General features: G+C 35.6%; 1 protein-coding gene across 2 annotated transcripts in view; it reads right to left on the reverse strand.

Annotated features, from left to right (window-relative positions):
- LOC120771957 overlaps positions 1-20,236 on the reverse strand; it is a 232,475-nt gene that overhangs the window by 62,702 nt on the left and 149,537 nt on the right. For both annotated transcript variants that reach the window (XM_040100270.1, XM_040100269.1), the window contains exons 2-3: positions 15,003-15,804; positions 5,521-5,778 (exon numbers count right to left, since the gene is read on the reverse strand). In XM_040100270.1, the coding sequence (XP_039956204.1) occupies positions 5,521-5,778; positions 15,003-15,558 (814 nt within the window). In that variant the 5' untranslated portion in view covers positions 15,559-15,804. The remainder of the gene's footprint in view (positions 1-5,520; positions 5,779-15,002; positions 15,805-20,236) is intronic.

Genomic DNA, 20,236 nt, shown 5'->3' on the forward strand with positions numbered 1-20,236 from the left:
AGTGCATGGTGCAATGTTGCCATATTCGTTTCCCGCTCTCAAGCCTCCGGCTAGCTCAGCTCAAGCAAACAATAAAATTAAACGCTTCCTTTCACACAGCAACAACAACAACATCAAACGATAACAGCCGGCACAATATTTGCATTCTTGTAACAGGAATCATATTCGGACCATCAAATAGCAATAAGTAGCCAAGCAGTATCAAGCAATTGGAAAGACGCCACTGGCTGCCTGCGATGCCGAGCGGAAGCAAAGCAGAGGCAAGCATTTTCTCGGAACCAGCTGCTGATAAAGTAATCGGAAATGTAGTGTGGGCATGCCAGTCAGGCAGGAAGTAGTGGCTTAGCAGCAGCAGGAAGTAAGTAGCTGTATTGGAAGTTGCGGTCGGCCACATTGAAGTCCCCTGTTTGTGCCATCGACAGCAGTTTGTGGCACAATCATATAACCGCAATCTAGCGCACCTTCAAGTGTTTACTTCAATTGAAATACTGTGTAAACAGCAGCCAGCAGGCATTACAACCAGTTCGATTTCCAAGCACAGCCAATGCCGAGGTCACTACTGTAGCACAGAGCCTGATTGAGCACAGCGCCTGACTAGGCCATTAGATGGAGTTGGAGCGCAGTAGGCTTGTTGCTACAATTGTTTGTGGCTGCCATTAGAAATGCTTATGTTGCTGTACTCGTCTGCTGGTTGATCGGCGTGGTCTTGCTTAGCATCTCAGCGGCATAGGCCTTAGGTCAGCAAATGCCACAAAGTCATAGATATTCGTGCGTGCAAATGTAGGTTTTTATTTTATTTTGTATGACGTAAGCTGCCGGAGATTATTTGTGCTGGTGAATTGCTGATGAGTTGCTGTTTGATTATCTATAAACCGAAATGAAGGTTTAGGAAATTACGTATTGACTTACTGTATTAAATTGTGTCGCGTTTGCGATGATGGGGTGTGTGTTGTCAGTAATTTGGAATGGAGGGGCACTACTGGACTCTGTATTTAAAAATTTAAAGCAAATATCGATACATTTTAATATCGATAAATAATCGATTTTTAGTAATTATCGATAAATTTTATATTCACTTATAAACGTGTAAGATATACCGAAAACACGAAGTAATATTAGAGAAACTTGGCCTAAGAGTAAGCAGTGTTTTTTGTTATTGTAGTACTTAATGTCGATAAAAAACTGAAATCGATATTTATATTTTATTTCTACCCGATAATTATCGATTGCTTGTTTCGAGTTAATTGTTTTACATATGCATTATTTATGTCTGTTAATATATGGTAATAAATAATAAAATGGATGTAGAAAGTGCTGAAAAGAGCAGTTTTTCAACTTAATTATAAATTTATCGATATTAATATATTTGATAAAATATGTGCCGCAATTATTAAAAAAAACGCTATACATAGATATTGACCTAGCATATTTAATAAAATAAATTGATAACGTTAAATGGCTGGTATCGAGAAATATTTGTGCTATTTACTTTATTAGCTATCGATATTATTGTTAGAGTTTATTGTTTATCGAATGCTTTTTTATTAGCTATTAGTAGCAACACTACTTTTTCTAAATTATTTTATTATTATTAATTTAGGTTTGAAAATAGCAGTTCTTTTAAGCCTAATTAAAAAAAAAAATCGAAATTTATCGATATCAATATATAGTTGATAACATATGTTCAGCGTTCATTAAGAACATAACTCACATCTGAATATTGACACAGCGTATTTGAAAATATAAGTTAATGTTTATATTCAGCTGATAACAATAACTCCATTTATATAATAATATATTGTAATACCGACAAATATCTAATATCAATAAATACCTGATATCGAAAACTGTTTATCAATAAATTTTTTTGGTAATTTTTTTGGATTATTATAGAGTTATTAAAAATATATTGATACAATATATTTAAAAAAAAATTATCGATAAAACGCTAATATCGATAATTGTATACCTTCTATTTCTGATTAAAATTAATCGATGATTTTAGATTTTCTTGTTTTTTATACGCATAGTGCATCTAAATTCTAATTTTGAATGCAAAATTTATTATCGATATGAAATTTATCGATATATAATATATGCAGCTATTGTTAAAAAGTTATATTATATAAAAAGGCCCAGCATATCTAATTAAGTATGTTAATCCCGATATCTATGGTACATTTCTATAGTAAAATATTTTACTATCGATAAATAAGTGCCTGATATCGAAAACTGTATTTTAACATTCATTTAACATTTAACATTAATTTTAGAATTTTTCCAATTTTAGAATTATTATAAAAATATTGATCTAATATAAAAAAATATCGATAAATTATTATTATCGATAACTAGCGATCATAAATATTGCCCATATTTCTAATAAAAACAATCGATAATTTCAGATTTTCTTGTTTCATAAATGCTTATTATCGATGAATGGTCATTATCGATAATTTCATAAATATTCCTTCTATTTCTAATAAACATAAATCGATAACTTCAGAATTTCTTGTGTTATAAGCGCTTAGTTCATCTATTGAAAATAATATTTTTTAAAGCGACAGAATATGAAGAGCGTTATGTTCAACCTCGAACCTTGAGTCACTCAGTGTTGCCCTGATTACAGTTTTCCGTGGACACACCTATCCACGTATACACCAACAACCACGTGTTCACAAATATGTATGTAAAGGTACACAAACAAACATGAAAACAATTGTGTGTGCATAGGCAACTTGAAGGTTACTGAGATGAATGATGAGGCTGTCATGATGTATTCATATAGTCACTGGAGCCCGCTCGGCTGTCTGCGGTCAAAAGCACATGAATGCAAATAAATGCGTATGCTTTATAACATAAATGAATGCATTCAGCTGCACCTCTATTCACCTACACATAGTTACAAAAGCAAATTTACATACCTACACACACACATAAACACGCACACAGTGTGTGGCAGCTGCGTGCCTGTGAATGGCAGCGCCTGTCGGCAAACACAACAAAAGACAAATGTTTATCTTCAATTTTACTGCAGCACTCCAATTGTGTACTGCGGGCTGGGGGCGATCACTGTGTGTGTGTGTGCTACTGCCACACAATTCAAAATGTTGGCGGCCATTCGCTGCTGCAGCTGGCAATTTACCCCTTAACCCTTGCTCTACTGTGGTGTATTTGGCATACATTGCATAACCTTGGTGCACTACAGCAAATAAACCAACAACAACAACAGACCACATAGGTATAACATGTGGTAAATATATGATATCCCTGAGTGTTGCAGGAAAAATGCGTTTACGCATAAAATTGCTGAACGCAGTATAGAGAGCGAATGGCCCCCCGAAGTTGCTGCATACATGCAACAAAATGTAAATATATATTGTATATGTGTGGTGCGGAATTTCCGTTTTATGTTTGGCTACTATATATTATATGTATATGCACATACCCCACTGACTCCGTTGCGTACCTGTGGCAGCTCTGCGTTTTTTAGCTGGTCCATAGGCAAATATGTTGCTTTGTGTATGTGATCGTTTGTTGTTGTTTTCATTTACTTTGTGGCATGCAGTAATTTAATCTTTGCACTGTAATTTGCAAACGGGTCAATAAATCGGTAAATGACCCTGCATGCTGACCCTCTCAGGCCAAAATGGTGCCACTTATATTATTGGTTGGTGCAGGTGGTCTTGTGAAAATATTTAAAGGCACTAAAATAATAATGACTATTGGATGAAAGAGGGCTCTGATGCTTCGACTTGCCAACATATTCCTCTAATAACTACTATTATAAGCAAATAAATACTAGAATGTCTACGTTTCCTGTTAATTATATTAATTATATGGTGTAATATATCTGTCCGAACTAGCTTACGAAGAAAACTAGGCAAGAAGAGCATGGCCTTATTAAACATGGTACTGAGCTGTATAGTCGAAAAGATCGAAACCTATATTGTTGTCTTCATTGGACTCCCACTCCTTCTCTCTGGCTTCTATCTTCTTTTCGACAGCAACGTCTTCACCAGCAGCTGGAGCAGAGGCAGAAACAGCAGTAAAAACTCTTTGATGAACTCCTTGAAGGTAGCAGCGTTCTTGAAATCCTTGGGTCACAGCGGAATCACCGGAAACTGCAAAGCTGATGAGTCGTTTTTCCGATGTCGTCTTGCGTATTGGCATAAGATCTCTGTATTTCCAGTGAGCTTAGCAAGCGCTGGTTAAAAACCAGAATTTGTGGGATTACGAGATCCTTTTGGCACAGAATGAACCATAAGAGATTCTCCGAACTATCGGAGAAGGCGAGGTTGAATCATTTCATCACTTCCTTATCTAGAACCTGGCTTTTGCAAGATTGAACTTGAAATTGTGGGTCAAAAATCGACCATGGATTTTGAGTTAAACTTTTTGAAGATTGGTAAGGTTTTCGAAGATGCGACTTTCATACCATATAGCAACCAAGTTTGACCGAAAAATGTTATACACCCAATAAATAATAGGAAAAGGTGGATTTTTCTTTCTATAATTAGTCAAACTTCGAAAGAAAATGTTTCAACAGTTGAAGCGAAAGAGAAAAATGTGATTTTCTTATGGCTCAATCTCTTATGGCTCAATCTCTCAAAAACATTGGATATTGATATTGATAATGATAATGACATTGATATTGATATTGATATTGATATTGATATTGATATTGATATTGATATTGAGTGTGATATTGATATTGATATTGATATTGATATTGATATTGATATTGATATTGATATTGATATTGATATTGATATTGATATTGATATTGATATTGATATTGATATTGATATTGATATTGATATTGATATTGATATTGATATTGATATTGATATTGATATTGATATTGATATTGATATTGATATTGATATTGATATTGATATTGATATTGATATTGATATTGATATTGATATTCATATTCATATTGATATTGATATTGATATTGATATTGATATTGATATTGATATTGATATTGATATTGATATTGATATTGATATTGATATTGATATTGATATTGATATTGATATTGATATTGATATTGATATTGATATTGATATTGATATTGATATTGATATTGATATTGATATTGATATTGATATTGATATTGATATTGGAAGGGATATTGATAGGGACATGTGAAGCCTAAAGTCATTGCGGCCAATCCCGCTTCGATTCAGCAAAACATCACGAGTTACCAGTCGAAATACTCGAACGAGTCATCGAAAATTGTACTCATGGATTAGACCACCTGAAACCTAGCCATGGCTGGAAGATTTGAAAGAGATAATCTACAAAAAATAAATGCGAAGGAAATGACCTTCGAACATGATAAACAGTCTCTATTAAATTTTGAAGTTTCTGTGATTTTTATTTAAAAAAAATAGGGACTCGAAATGGATCACCCTTTAGTATTTTCACTTGTCGGTTAAGAAATAAAAACTGTGTAATATTTTCAAATTTTCTTTGATTTCGCATATAGATATATCTGTTTGATCTCACTACCAATTGTCGTTATCACAGTGACAGAGTAGAGTAACGCTTCGCCGAAGGTCCAATGTGTCGGCGCTAACATGGCATCTGTGGACGCATCAAATGTGCTGCCATAGCGCCGCAGCGCCGTTGAACTGCCGCCGAACATGCCGATGCTGTAACTACTGTTATTCGTATGACGTGTGGCAGCCACAATCGAATCCTCGAAGCGACGTAGCTGTTCGTGCACCAATGTGGACCAGTTGCGCTCGTATAAGACGTTGAGTTTTTCTGAAGACAAGAAAAGATTTGTTCAGGAAAAATAAACAAGTAAGGAAGGGCTAAGTTCGGGTGTCACCGAACATTTTATACTCTCGCATGATAAAGTGATAATCGAGATTTCATTATACGTCATTTACATATTTTTCAAATACCGTATTTTTGTAAAGTTTTATTCCGCTATCATCATTGGTTCCTAATGTATATACTCGTATTATACAGAAAAGGCATCAGATGGAATTCAAAATAGCGTTATATTGGAAGAAGGCGTGGTTGTGAACCGATTTCACCCATATTTCGTACATGTCATCAGGGTGTTAAGAAAATATTATATACCGAATTTCATTGAAATCGGTCTAGTAGTTCCTGAGATATGGTTTTTGGTCCATAAGCGGGCGGCGCCACGCCCATTTTCAATTTTTAAAAAAGCCTGGGTGCAGCTTCCTTCTGCCACTTCTTCCGTAAATTTAGTGTTTCTGACGTTTTCTGTTAGTCGGTTAACGCACTTTTAGTGATTTTCAACATAACCTTTGTATGGGAGGTGGGCGTGGTTATTATCCGATTTCTTCCATTTTTGAACTGTATATGGAAATACCTGAAGAAAACGACTGTGTGGAGTTTGGTTGACATAGCTATAGTAGTTTCCGAGATATGTTACAAAAAACTTAGTAGGGCGGGGCCACGCCCACTTTTCCAAAAAAATTGCGTCCAAATATGCCCCTCCCTAATGCGATCCTTTTGTGCCAAATTTCACTTTAATATCTTTATTTATGGCTTAGTTATGACACTTTATAGGTTTTCGGTTTCCGCCATTTTGTGGCGTGGCAGTGGCCGATTTTGCCCATCTTCGAACTTTAACCTTCTTATGGAGCCAAGGAATACGTGTACCAAGTTTCATCATGATATCTCACTTTTACTCAAGTTACAGCTTGCACGGACGGACGGACGGACAGGACGGACAGACGACGGATGGACAGACAGACATCCGGATTTCGACTCTACTCGTCACCCTGATCACTTTGGTATATATAACCCTATATCTGACTCTTTTAGTTTTAGGACTTACAAACAACCGTTATGTGAACAAAACTATAATACTCTCCTTAGCAACATTGTTGCGAGAGTATAAAAAGATTTGAGAATTTTAAGCTGAGTTTGAAACAAATTTCCAGATTGCTGATGGCAATTCAATGGAGATTATAATTCAGAAACATGGAGAAAGAAAGCAATTTTGAAGCTTTCTTTCCTTAAGAATTTTCTTTTACCTCCAAGTTTTAATCCTTTCACTCACATCTCGGTACTTTTAACAACCTGTGCTTTTTGCTCACAGGCCTGTATGCATTCCCCGTTGCATTAACTAATATCTGCATAAATAGTCGCCTATGAGTGGCTGCTTGCCACAAATTGCATAATTGCTTGAGCAGCTAAGTGTCAGCGCGTCGAGTAGTTTCACCTGCTTATAACATACTCATGTATGTATGTATGTATATTATACAAGAGAACTTAGTGGACCCAACTCGAGCGCGATTTGGTGGCCACAGTGGCATTCTCTTAATAGCAGCGCTGTTTAGAATGGCATAATTTAGTCGTGCATAACAAGCATATTATATGTTTTTATGTGTATGTTTGTGTACTACATGTCCTTTTGAAGGCCTCGAGCATGGCTTTCGCATGTCCTTCTGCGTACTTGCTTGCTCGTTTGCTTGTCTAAACCAGTTGATGGCATCTTAATTTACATATGCCAACAATGCCTTGCAACTTGCCTACAAATGCAGGTTTGCATGCTGACATACATATGTACATATGTTGCAGGATTTGTACCTAATAGGCGCTTTTGCAGCAAGTAGATGTTGTATCGCTCATATAATGCAGTAAGAACATATTATGCAGCACCCAATTATAAATATACATATATTATATATGTTGAGCGCCACAACATATATGATATATATATGCGTGTTTATATGAGAGCTTGTTGTTAGGCGCATAATTTGATTAAGCGAACTCGCATTGATTGCGCATTTCAACTTACTGTATATATGCATATATATCCATAAATCCATAAGTATATAGTATATATATATCAGGGTATCTCTTTCTTACCAGATATATTTTTTCTTGCATACTCTCCCTGAAATTTCAGATTTTGCTCTAAAACCCAGGATCCAATGAACCAACCCTTTATTTTCAATTTGAACTGTGCTTAAGTCATACATTTTTTCGCAAGTATACATATAACATGGTAAAATAGCTCTTTATTTTCAATTTATATGGTGTCTTATAGCCTTGACAGACGGCAGCGTTAATCCGGATTAACTGCGCACTTAATCAGATCCAAATTTGTAGGTGACAGACGGCAGCTATGCGAGTTTGAAACTCTCATAAACGGCTCATTGTCCTTTTTTATAATATTTTCAATGAAAATTGATAGAAGATAAACATTACGGTTGTTAGCCGACCAATTTTACCAAACCATTTTTTATTACAAAACATATCAACACATTATTTTTAAAACTGCATCATAACATAGAAGTTTTATTGATATTATATTGAGAATTTGATAAACAGCTGTCAGGGTTGCTTGTATTTCATTCACAATAGATGAAAATTGGCCATTTTTAACAATGTTTCCAACGAAAATCTCACAAACTCCCTAAAATTTTGAGAGTTATTTTTGGACTCAGCAACGGAGTTATCTGTGGTAACTCCTGAATTAATCCCGAAAAATGCAATTAATCTGGTTTAACGCTGCCGTCTGTCAATGCTATTAATTACATTTCTTTCCCCATCTATATAACGTGAGATTTTTTGAAATTTCGCTTTGAAGAAATAAATCTTCAACATTGAAAGAGCCATACTCTAATACTAAACTGTTTATCCTACAAAATAGGTCTGAGTGACTTTTCTATAAAAACATTATTTTAAAAGTTATACGCGCTTAAAGAGATGAATCAAATGTACCGAGCATTCATACATGTGATACATTCAGTGTTGCTCATACGACATGGCGTACTATATGAGCACAGTGCATTTTATGCATAAATTTACGTATAACTTTGAAAGCAATGGCTTTATGAAAAAAAATTATGATATACCTTACATAGAGCAGAAAATTTTGTATCAAAAGAATGCCTTCGCAATTTTGTAGATTTATTTATTTCAGAGTTAAAACCTTTTTTCTAGGACATTCAAGCATCTCTTGTAAAATATATGAGAAGAGTAAACTGAGCACAAATTGAAAATCTTTGACGCCTTTGAATTCCTCTGAAGAGCATTGTTTTCTTTTTATACAGCTATGAACCGATTGAGGGGAAATATCATTTACTTGAGAGCGATAATTTCAAACCTGCTAGGATCTCAGTATGAAGTGCAATAAACACGTTGATGCTTAAGTACAGACGCTTGCGTTAAATGTACTTTTCAACCGAATTTTTGAACAACTTTGCTCAAACCGTGAACAAATGATTCACACTTTGTTCTACATATGCGTATATATCGATTTATTTGGGTCAATATTTTATGATCTACTATTGAGTTTTGACAGTTATCACGAACTAGTCGACATGTCCTTCATAAAGTCAGATAGAATAACGGAAATCATTATATAGAAGCTGGGGTAGTTTGCAGACCTATTTCATACACTTTCGGTATTATCTATAAAAAACTCGATGTTCACTTAATTTCGCTAAGATATTTAACATATTGACCGATATATACGGAATAAAGCAAGTCGTATAGGGACAGTGTTTTTACCGAAGTGTTTGCTTAATAAATCCATAAATTAATACGATATGTTAGAAGTGGCGTCGTCTTGTTGAAACCTTGTTGTCTTGTTGTTGTCGGTTACTTTGTTACCGGCATCATTTTCGCAGTATATGGACCGATGATTCCACCGGCTCACAAACCACACCAAACTGTGTTTTTTTCTGGATGAAATGACATGCCCCCTTAAAGGTATTCTTGTCTAGGATTTTGAAAAAATCGATTTTTTTTGCATATCTTGAAAGTTTAGACTTTTTTTAGTTTTTCATTTTTTTCTGTACTCTTCTAAAATTAACAAATAACTAATAAAAAAATGGATAGTAAAAATATTAATTGTCTTTTTTTACGACACTTTAAAAATGACCTGAAATTTATGCTTCGAAACCAGAATACCCCTTAATCTCTTCTTCGTTCCAAAAGTGACAATATTTTTTTTTGTTTACATACCCAAAATGCCAGAATTTGACTTCATAGAGCGAAGCTATGTCGCTTGGGAAATTGGACGGCTTCAGTTCTTGCACAAGCTGTATTTTTTAAGCTTTCATCCTAAGATCTCGACGGAAAATGCGCCAAGTCGTTCCATATGCCTGTCCGAGTTGCCACTGAGTCGACTCGATCTTTTCTTCACTGAGTACTGGACGTGGTCTATTCGGTGGAATGTTATCTAATAATTAATGCCGAGTCTCAAGATGGAAGGTGCTGTTGCGAATAGTACGCTCAGTAAGCCAATTATGCTGACTATAAGTTAAGCGAAGTGCTCGTAACACATTCTTTACAGAACGTAAATGTTTGGAATAAAATTGAGTGATTTGTAAGCGTTGTTCAGGCGTAATGCTTTCCTTAAAGAAATGCTGAACAAACATAATATGACTGTCGCGCGATCTGGCAAAAGAGGCTACTGAAAAAAGTTTACTTCAACTTGGATCACCCGTTCGCATTAATTCTACTACTGAAAGCAGAAAAGTTTTTTTTTTGCGATTTAGGAAAAGCGATATTTTATTTTTTTAGTAGATCCTAAGACTGAATACCTAGACAAAAAGTAGATTATTATTAATTGAGCCTTTGCTGTACTCAAATAAGCTTTTATTTAATACAAAGAGAAGCGACTTTCTTCTCTTCCTATCATTACGATAGTGAATAATAATTTAATAACTTTAACAGTGGTTTTGTATAAAATTCTAAATTATTTGCCCGTAATTTTATAAGTCAACTTCGAAACCGCATTTATTTGCATGATATCAATTTCCCAAACAAATATTTCTTGCAAATTAAGTGCTAAAAGTTTAAAATTACAGTAGTTGGGAATACAGTTAACCGCAATTTGAAATTTCCAAGTAGTTTGAAAATTATTTTAGACGCATTATAAAGACCTTTAAATGTTCTGGTTAATATATTTAACTGTTTTAGAAAATACTAACACTCACAAACACTTTGCAGCTACAATAATATTTATTTTATTTGCCGGCAATTTATTTAATGTAATTTGAATTCATTCACCATTTCACCACAAAAGTGCGCAATCGCCTTCGTCAAATGTGCTCATGTGTGCTGCATATAAGCCACTGTTCCCAGGTTCTATTTTATACTCAAAGTGGGAAAATGTGGTTTTGAGGGCGAAGTGCTTTTATGTTTAGGCAAAAAATAAGTCTGACTTAAGCATCATGCTGTTGTATCATTATTTAGTTACAGTAGGAAAAATCAAATAAATATCAAAGCATTTTGCTAGCAGTTGGGCCCAAGTCCGTTTAGTTTGTGTAGTTGCTACAAAAAGTATACTCATTCAAGTGAAGGAAATCACAAAATTTGTGGTGAATGTGGCTTCTGCGGTCTCATAGAAAATTTTGATGCCACATATATAACGCATACAGTTAACATAGCGTAAATAGATATATTTACCAACGAAATGTTTCAATTACAAATTAGTTAATTTTATGACATAATGGCACATGGGTAAACCAAAATATTTGGGAATTTATTAAGTGCAGTTGGTCTGCTTGATTTATATTTTTAAAGTGGTGATGTGGTTATGTGTATATATGTAGGTGGTCATGCTGATACTGCAATTTTAATTATTTGACAGCGCAGATGGTTTACGTACAGTATGGTACTAGAAGAAAAATTCTAACCCAAAAATGGTTTTCACTATTCTGTAATACCTAAAGCAAAGCATCCAGTGTTACTCTTCATAGAATTTATTGCGTTTTCTATAGTTATACACTATGTTAATTGAGACAGATAGTACTATAAGAAGGCTCGGTATCCGGCTAATATAAATATAGTGAAAGAAGGAAATACCTTTACATTTTGACAAAATAGTACCTGGAAATTGTAAATAAAACGAAATATATTTTACTATTCTTGAATATTTATTTTGTCGCCTTCAAAATAAGCCCCCACCAGACGTGATACATCTATGCCAACGATTTTTCCAGTCCACTAAACACTTTTTACAAGCTTTTTTTTTTGGGATGACCTTCAGCTCCTTCAGGCAATTTTGTTTTATCTCTTCGATCGACTGAAAACGGCTTCCACGGAGCGGAAATTTTAGTTTTGGAAACAAGAAAAAATCACCCGGAGCCAAATCTGTTGAATACGTTGGTTGATTGATGGTATTCGTTGCGTTTTTAGCTTTAAATTCGGTCACAATCGTGTGTCGAGGCGATAGTGCATTATCTTCGTATAAAATCCACGAATTTTTCTTCCACAAATCAGGAACTTTTCGACTGATGTTCTCACGCAAACGCCTCAATACGGTCAAATAGAACTCAGTAGTGTCCGTTTGTTCTTTCGTAGCTAATTTATGATGCAACAAAACACGAATATTTTAAAAAGTAATGAGCATCTCCATGATTTTTGAGTGGCTTTAACGTGTTGTTTTGTTATCGGCTCGTTTTTTCCCGCCATTCCCAAGATTGTTGACTTGTTTGTATGTCAAACATAGAAACCCAAGTCTCATCGGCAGCTAAATGCTCTTTATGAATGTGGCATCGGATGTGGAACGATCAAACATATCCACAGAGACCTGTTTACGATAGTCTTTTTGAAAAAAATCAGCTTTATTGGAACGAGTCGAACAAGTACGTGTTTCATGCCAAAAACAGACACCTTGCTATCACTTGCCTAACGATTCTCATGCGCCAAATCTTACATTTTTTTCAATAATTTCATCTGTTGAAGAAGTCGAAGGTCGGCCAGAACGGGGTATGTCTTCAGCGATCTCTGAACCGTCTCACAAGACTTTGTACCACTCGTACGCTTGTACGACCACAAGCCTTTTCTTTTATTCGCAATGATCCGCACTACAAAATTTGGTTATAAATACAAAATTTTGAAAATTTTCTTTTTTCGATATTTTTATCCATTGTAAAAAATGGGGGGTACTGACTTAAGTAGCTGTTGTTAATAAATAGGTTGACAGATCGCGCTCATATTTGGACAGTCTTACCAAACTAGCAAAATACATTTATCTGATATGTAATTTACCTGGGGAATTCGAATTACAATTTCCGGGTCCTTTTTTGACATAATGTATTTTTCAATTTAACTATATATTTTGCTTAAGTTTGAGTTTAATGTTTGAGGTAATGGCTTGATGAAAGAGATCTATAGTTGGACTGTAAATGAAAATGGTAGGTAGCATGTGCGTCTGACGACACACCTATGACTTTAGGGTAACGTCGCCAAAGACACGCGACCTATATTTCCAATTAGTTTTCTATACAAAGCTTTGAACTCTCCTAGAAGACATTTTATACTTAACTGTTTCTACAATAGTCACTCCTACTAAAGTTCTGATGTCATTCCTTCTGTACTTTAATAGTCGGTTTGCGCGGCTCATATTCCATTCAAGTTTAGTTTGTCTACTTCTTGAAATGGACTCCTACGTGACTTAGCTATATTTAGGCATATAAATTCCCTGCTTCACAGTTGCCAGGAATATTCCTGAAATATCCTGAAACCTATTCCAGATTTATTGTGAAAGAAGATGTCAGAATCATTAAGAGGTCATGCTATTCTTACAGTATTTTTGATTAAACCCTAAGACACTTTAGTGATTGAAATGAGTTAATTTGTTTCTTATGTGGGTTTCTATTCATTTTTCCAAAGTTTTTAATAGAAATGAGGAAATACAATTTGGAATTGTATGAAAGCTTTCAGAAGCCTTTGGTACATATATTACTTGGACTTTCCGCCATAACAGGAGAATATTGTTTAATTGCAGCGCTCGTTTTGGAATGCTTAGTAACCAGACTTAATGTTGCGCAGAGACTGCTGTAGTTGGGTTAGAAATAAACCGTCAGAACCAGGGGATTGAGGGACGTGAAGTGCTTATTGCACAATATACATTGCTTTCTGACACTATAGTATATCTACGCGTATGGAATGGTGAGTATCCATTAATGGGCCTGAAGACTTTTCACTGAATACCTTCCAACTGCAGTCTGACTTTTGAAGGTAACCAATACAAATGTTACCGGCTGCTAGAAATAAGTACAACTATTTTTTATAAAGATAAATTTAGTAATATGTGACTTGGATTGCAATCAGGATACGCTATATAGCGTTTGAGAAATAATATTCCCTACTAAATTGATTTAATTTGGTTGCCGTTAATCGGCCAGAAGTGGACAGCTCTAGCCAATAGAAGAAAACTGTGCTCCATCAGGTCAAAGCTCCGGAGCTTGGTTGGAAGTCTTTGTTAACAGCTCGTTTGTGTCGAGCATGTATTTGCTGGTAAAAAATTCGCCTCAGGAGAATCTTATGAAAGTTGACCGTTATCAAGAGAGACGAGGATTTCTAAGCGAGTGGCTTTATGAAATTACCTTAAAAATCACAACAAGTTAACGCCTGACGCCAATGCAATGTTTGTATTCCTAAAATAACACAACAAAATGTTTAATTAGGAATATGAAAACCCAATCACCAGTAGCGAGATGAGTTTTTTTTATGAGGTTTGGCATATTCTACAGATCTAAATGAGCCTAGATTTGACTAAAAACGGTTTTTCGAATAGTACCCAACATTCAATACGGATAATCAAGAGGTCAGCTATGAATGTGCAAACAAAACGGCTCACCCGAAAAGATGGAATTTTAGAATATTAAACCATTTTCTCGATAAATAATTCAAAACCTTTTCTCTTCTTGGTAACTTCAAGTCCATCTAACAGTTTTTTGAATGTTTCGTAACTGCTTCAGGCAGGTTGTTTGTGGGTCTGGTCTACACGAAACTGTATTTTCGATAAAAAATATGACTGATGTGTAATGGTCTTCTGCACAAAAAGGTATTTTGTGAGTGATTGAAATGAATGTTGTATATACTTATACTATATTTTGGACTACTTCAAAGTAGAACTGTTTCAACTGAGGTCAATAAGAAACAAGATTTCGATCACAGGATTAAAAGAAAATAATGTCAGAAGCCAGACAAACTCCAACGATGTCTCCATTAAAATATTCTATTCATCTACTCACCCGTTATAATCCACAGCTCGCGCAGACACTCCTCTCTGCTCTTCGCAATCGCCGCCGACGTGTTAATGTCCTGTGGTGCCTCCAGTAATGGAAATATACAAGCACCGAGCATCGAGTAGCCAACCACCAGTGCCACCAAACCGGGTGGAGAGAAGAGTACCTTCAGCAAGAGACCAAAACAGCCACCAAAGATCGAGGAATCGTCCGTAGCGCTGCCAAACTCGCCACCGGTGCTGGTGATCAATTGATATTGCGGTTGTTGTTGTGCAACAGTTGTGCTGTTATTGTAATTATAGTGTGTTGTTGGCTTGCTATAGCTCTGTTGCTGCTGGTGATAAAGTTGATTGTGATAGAGTTGTTGGTGTTGCAGTTTCACCGCGGCGGCTGCTGCTGCGCCCGGTGTTGCTGAGCAGTGCTTGTATGACAGTTGCTCACTGTTCGCTGTGTTGCGTTCTATTGTTGTTGTTGTTGTTGCTTTGGCTGTTGCTGTTGTCGACGCTGTGTTGTTTGCTGTTGTTGACTTCGTTGCGTTGCGCGCTCTTTCAACGTTCGACATTTTAATTGCAATAACAGACGTGTTTGTTGCATTTGTTGTACGCACCGCCGTCGTCGCCGCCACGGGAACATTTATGCTGGTTACACGGAGTGCGGCGGGCGAACGATGCGTTTTCAGTTAGTTTTGTTTTTTGTTTTTGTTCTACTTTTTGTTTTTTGTTTTTCTAATTTTGGAATTTTGGTTAGACTTTCTGGAGTTTTAGTTAGGTTATTATGTAGTTTTCCGTTTCATTGTGCAATTTCAGAACTAAAATGGGAGAAATTATGTGAGGTTTAATATGCATACGTCTCAGTCTTGTCTCGTGAGAGAAAACTGTTATAAATAATTTTTAGAAATTTTTTTTTAAATATATATAGTAGATATAGTTAGTATAGGCTTGTATTCAGGTAAAATTTGGACCTGAGCAGTAAGAATTTCTAGAACAGTTTTAAATTCCCCACAGATGGCGCTGCGAATTTGCTGTTCTCAAATAATCTTACAAAGTGATTATCTTCAAAAAATATACCGTATATATGTAAAAATTAAAATAACTAGATATAATACCGATTCGCCAATCCTCAAGTCGCTATGTTTAAACTAAGCTCTCTTATGGAAATGTTCTGTGTGAGAGCAACAATAGCGTTATCTGGTTTGCCTAGTTCAATGAAGAGAAAATATATATGGAAACCGCATTAAAGTGGCTAAACGATTAGCTATTCTATTTTATTATGCTCGTCTATGTGATTTATACCAATTGTATGTTCGATTTGCCACTCTACAAGTCCTAGACCGAAACTTTTGAGCAGTTAGGAGAAACCCGCGTATAACTAGTGGAGCTAGTGTAGAACCATCAGACGTAAAATGGGCTTCTTTAAGTCCAGGCAGCTCATTTGAATGAATATTTAACAATTCACTTATAAGTGGAGAGAGAGAGGGAGAGAGTTCTTAAACCAAATGAAGAAAAGGAAACGTTTAATCTCAAGCATATGCAGTAGAGCTAGTGCAGAACCATTAGACATGAAATTGGCTTTCTGAAGTTCAGACAGCTCTTTGGGTTCGATTTGCAGACTGAAGGAATAAAGGAACATTAAATGTTTTTTCTTCTGGTGTCAGCGGTAAGGTTAAGATTAAGATTAATGTTAGGGAAAGCATCACAAACTGTGTTCTCTTGTATCCTCCCTACTTCACAAAAGCTCGCACAGTCCTAGCAAATCCCAATATACATTGTAGAGCTTTACTTCTGATACTATAGTATTATAGAAGCAGATGCTAGAAAGATTGTAAATTTCAGGGTTTACAAAGAGAGATCTATTAGAATGAAATGCCCATTGAACAGATATAACTCAAAAAGATGTTTGTATTTATTTTTGTGGCTAATGCATTCGATACCAATGCGACAAAGTGAATCAATGAATCAATCACTATGATTATCAAATTCCCTGTGTATCAAAGTTGTGCCAGAGTTACTTGGCTCTTCTGTACAATAAAATCTTTACTGAGCTAAAGACCAAAGCTGTTAATAATTGTATTTGAATATCTCCAGACGAGACAACAAACTCAGAGCAACGTTTGGTGATGAAATTGATTTTCAGATGCCGAAACATTCAGGATGTTGGAAAAGGCCTTCAAAGATAATTGTTTGTCGCGAGCAAGTATTTTTGATTAGTACAAATTAGTCGAGAATGCCTTGATGACGAACCAGTTCAGGTCGGCCAACAACTGATCATCAACACGTTAATAAAATAAAGAAATTGGTGCTGGTCAGAGTACTTACAGGCTTTTTTGGAATATCGGAAGGATCAGTGAAAACTAATTTGAAAGATCACTTCAACTGAACATCAACACGTTAGTAAAATAAAGAAATTGGTGCTGGTCAGAGTTCTTACAGGCTTTTTTGGAATATCGGAAGGCTCAGTGAAAACTAGTTTGAAAGATCACTTGGAGCTAAGTGAATGCAAGATTGATTCCAAAATCATTAAATTTTTTCGAAAAACAGCGCCGCCGCGTTACAAGTCTGTGAAGCAATGGCTTCAGACTACCAGAATGGCATGAAACGTATTTTTACTGGCGATGAGTCTTCAATCTATGCTTACGACCTGGAAACGAACGATGAATCAGCCGAACATTATGGCTAAGGTAAGCCGAAGCCGAAAAAATCACGCCAAGGCCTGTAAAAATCAAAGTTACAGTTTTCTTCGATTATTGAGGTGCACTTCGAATTCCTTCCGTTCGGCTAAAATGGAACACTCTTTGAGTGATCCGTCTTGAGTTTTTCGCCTGATTATGATCCGTGTGAGCTCTGGATATTCAGCAAACGATCGCTCCAGGAAACCTTTTTGAGCCAGTTGAAGGCATTAAATGTGAATCGCTATGCGCATTGAAAGTAATTCCGGAAATTGTCTTTAGCAACAGTTACGAGGAACGAAGAAAACGTTGGTATAAGTGCATTGTGGCCAAGAGGAATTAATTTGAGGGGGATGACATAGATTTTGAGGAATAAATTTAGGATTTTAAATTTATGAATAAAGTCTTACCCTGTTTTACTTAGAGTAGTATAAATATCCGCTCTTGTCATAGCTATTATGAAAGAATGGCATAATAGGTTATTTTATCGAATTCGATCCTACTAAGTACAAATATAAATGATCAGCGTGAGCTTTGATGCTATTTAACCATGTTTATCTGTCTGCCTATCTCTCTGTTTATTATTACTCGAAATACTGCTTTAGTTTTTGATGTGAAATTTTACGCACGTCCTTCTGTCACCAGGAAGCTGCTAATTTGTTGAGAACACCGATATCGAACAACTATAACATATTGCTGTCATACAAACGGATTTATCAACATCAAATGATTGAATGGAAAACTTTTGCATTTGACAGGATATCACCACAAAAATTTAGATTCATCAAATTTGATTGGGGCTATTGTCCAAGGCAGTGGTGCCATCTCAGAAATAATTACTCAGATTCTGTCGGTTCTGAAAAACGTACAGCTTTTTAAAATCGATATCTCAACAACTAAGGGACTATATACAAACAGAGGGGCGTGAGTAAGTCAACTCAGCTCATCAAACTGATTACACTGGTAAGCACTGTTTTTGTCAGATGAACTTTGTTATGATTTTTATTTATGTTGGTGTAGCCTCATTAAAAATATATAACAGTTTTGTTTATATCACATCCATCACCACCCGGACAATTTTTGTTATGTGTGTGGAGAATTAACTTTTACATCTCAGCGTCGCAATTTTACATCACTAATTGAACAGTGCTATTTAGACTATTTTGGTTTTCCTGTGAGGAAACAAGACAAATCCTGGGTTCCACATGACAATGTTGTGTAACGTGTGTGAGGCTCCTTTTAGGTTGGGCTAAACAAGAACCTAGACATTTGTCATTTGCTATACCAATGATTTGGACGGAACCAAAGGATCATGTAAGAGATTGTTATTTTTGTTTGACTCAAACAAAAGGTATTACTACCAAATCCAAACGCACTAACCAGTATACAAACTTGTCTTTGGCCAAGAGACCCATCCTACAAAGTGCCGAACTGCCTGTGCCGATGCCTTCAAATCGATCAAAAAGTGAGTATTATAGTCCGGAATTTGTTCTCAGTCAGCATAATAAGGTATCTGAAGAACCGTCAACTTCAAAAGAACCGCACTTATTGACACAACGTGATTTAAACGATTTAGTACGTGATTTAAATCTGTCTTAAAAACAAGCTGAGCTTTTGGGGTCTAGATTAAACGACTGCAATTTACTTTCTCATGGTACAAAGATTTCTTATTTTCGACGTCGTGACGATGAAATAAAACCTTACTTTTCTGAAGGAGGTGATTTAGTCTATTGTAATAACGTTCCTCTTGTGATAAATTTATTAAATTTCGAATATGATCCAAGTCACTGGCGACTGTTTATTGACTTTTCAAAAACTAGTTTGAAAGCAGTGTTACTGCATAACGGAAACAAACTTCCTTAATTGGCGATTGCTCATGTTTCTAATATGAAAGAGACTAACGAAAATATGAGATTTCTACTTGAAAAAATTGAATACAGTAAACACGCTTGGAAAATTTGTGGTGATTTTAAAATCATTGCACTTTTACTTGGACTACAGTTTGTTTATACGAAATTTTGCTGTTTTATTTGTGAATGGGACAGTAGAGGCAGAAAAAGTCACTATACAAAGAAAGTGTGGTCCAAGCGTGAATCACTAACTCCAGGCCATTAAAAATGATTCTCTAATGAACCCTGATAACATACTTTTACCACCGTTGCACATAAAGCTTGGATTGACAAAAAGTTTTGTAAAAGCTATGCCTAAAGATGGAGAAGGATTTTTATATCTAAAAAGAAATTCCCCAAACTCAGCGAGGCGAAAATCAAAGAGGGAATATTTTTAGGCCCACAAATACGGCAATTGATGAAGGATAAGAGCTTTGAAGAAAAACTGAATGATCAGGAAAAACTCGCCTGGAAATGTTTTGTGAATGTTGTTCAAAATTTTCTAGGTAACCATAAAGCGGAAAATTACAAAGATTTAATAAATGAACTTATGATATCATTTAAAGTTTTGGGGTGTAATATGTCCTTGAAAACACATATGCTGGACTCTCATCTGGATTTCTTTCCGGCAAATTTGGTTGCTGTTAGTGACCAACAAGGTGAGCGGTGCCATCAAGACATTTCCT

The sequence above is a fragment of the Bactrocera tryoni genome, chromosome 3, assembly GCF_016617805.1.
Source record: "Bactrocera tryoni isolate S06 chromosome 3, CSIRO_BtryS06_freeze2, whole genome shotgun sequence".
In the NCBI taxonomy this organism is placed as follows: Eukaryota; Metazoa; Arthropoda; class Insecta; order Diptera; family Tephritidae; genus Bactrocera; species Bactrocera tryoni.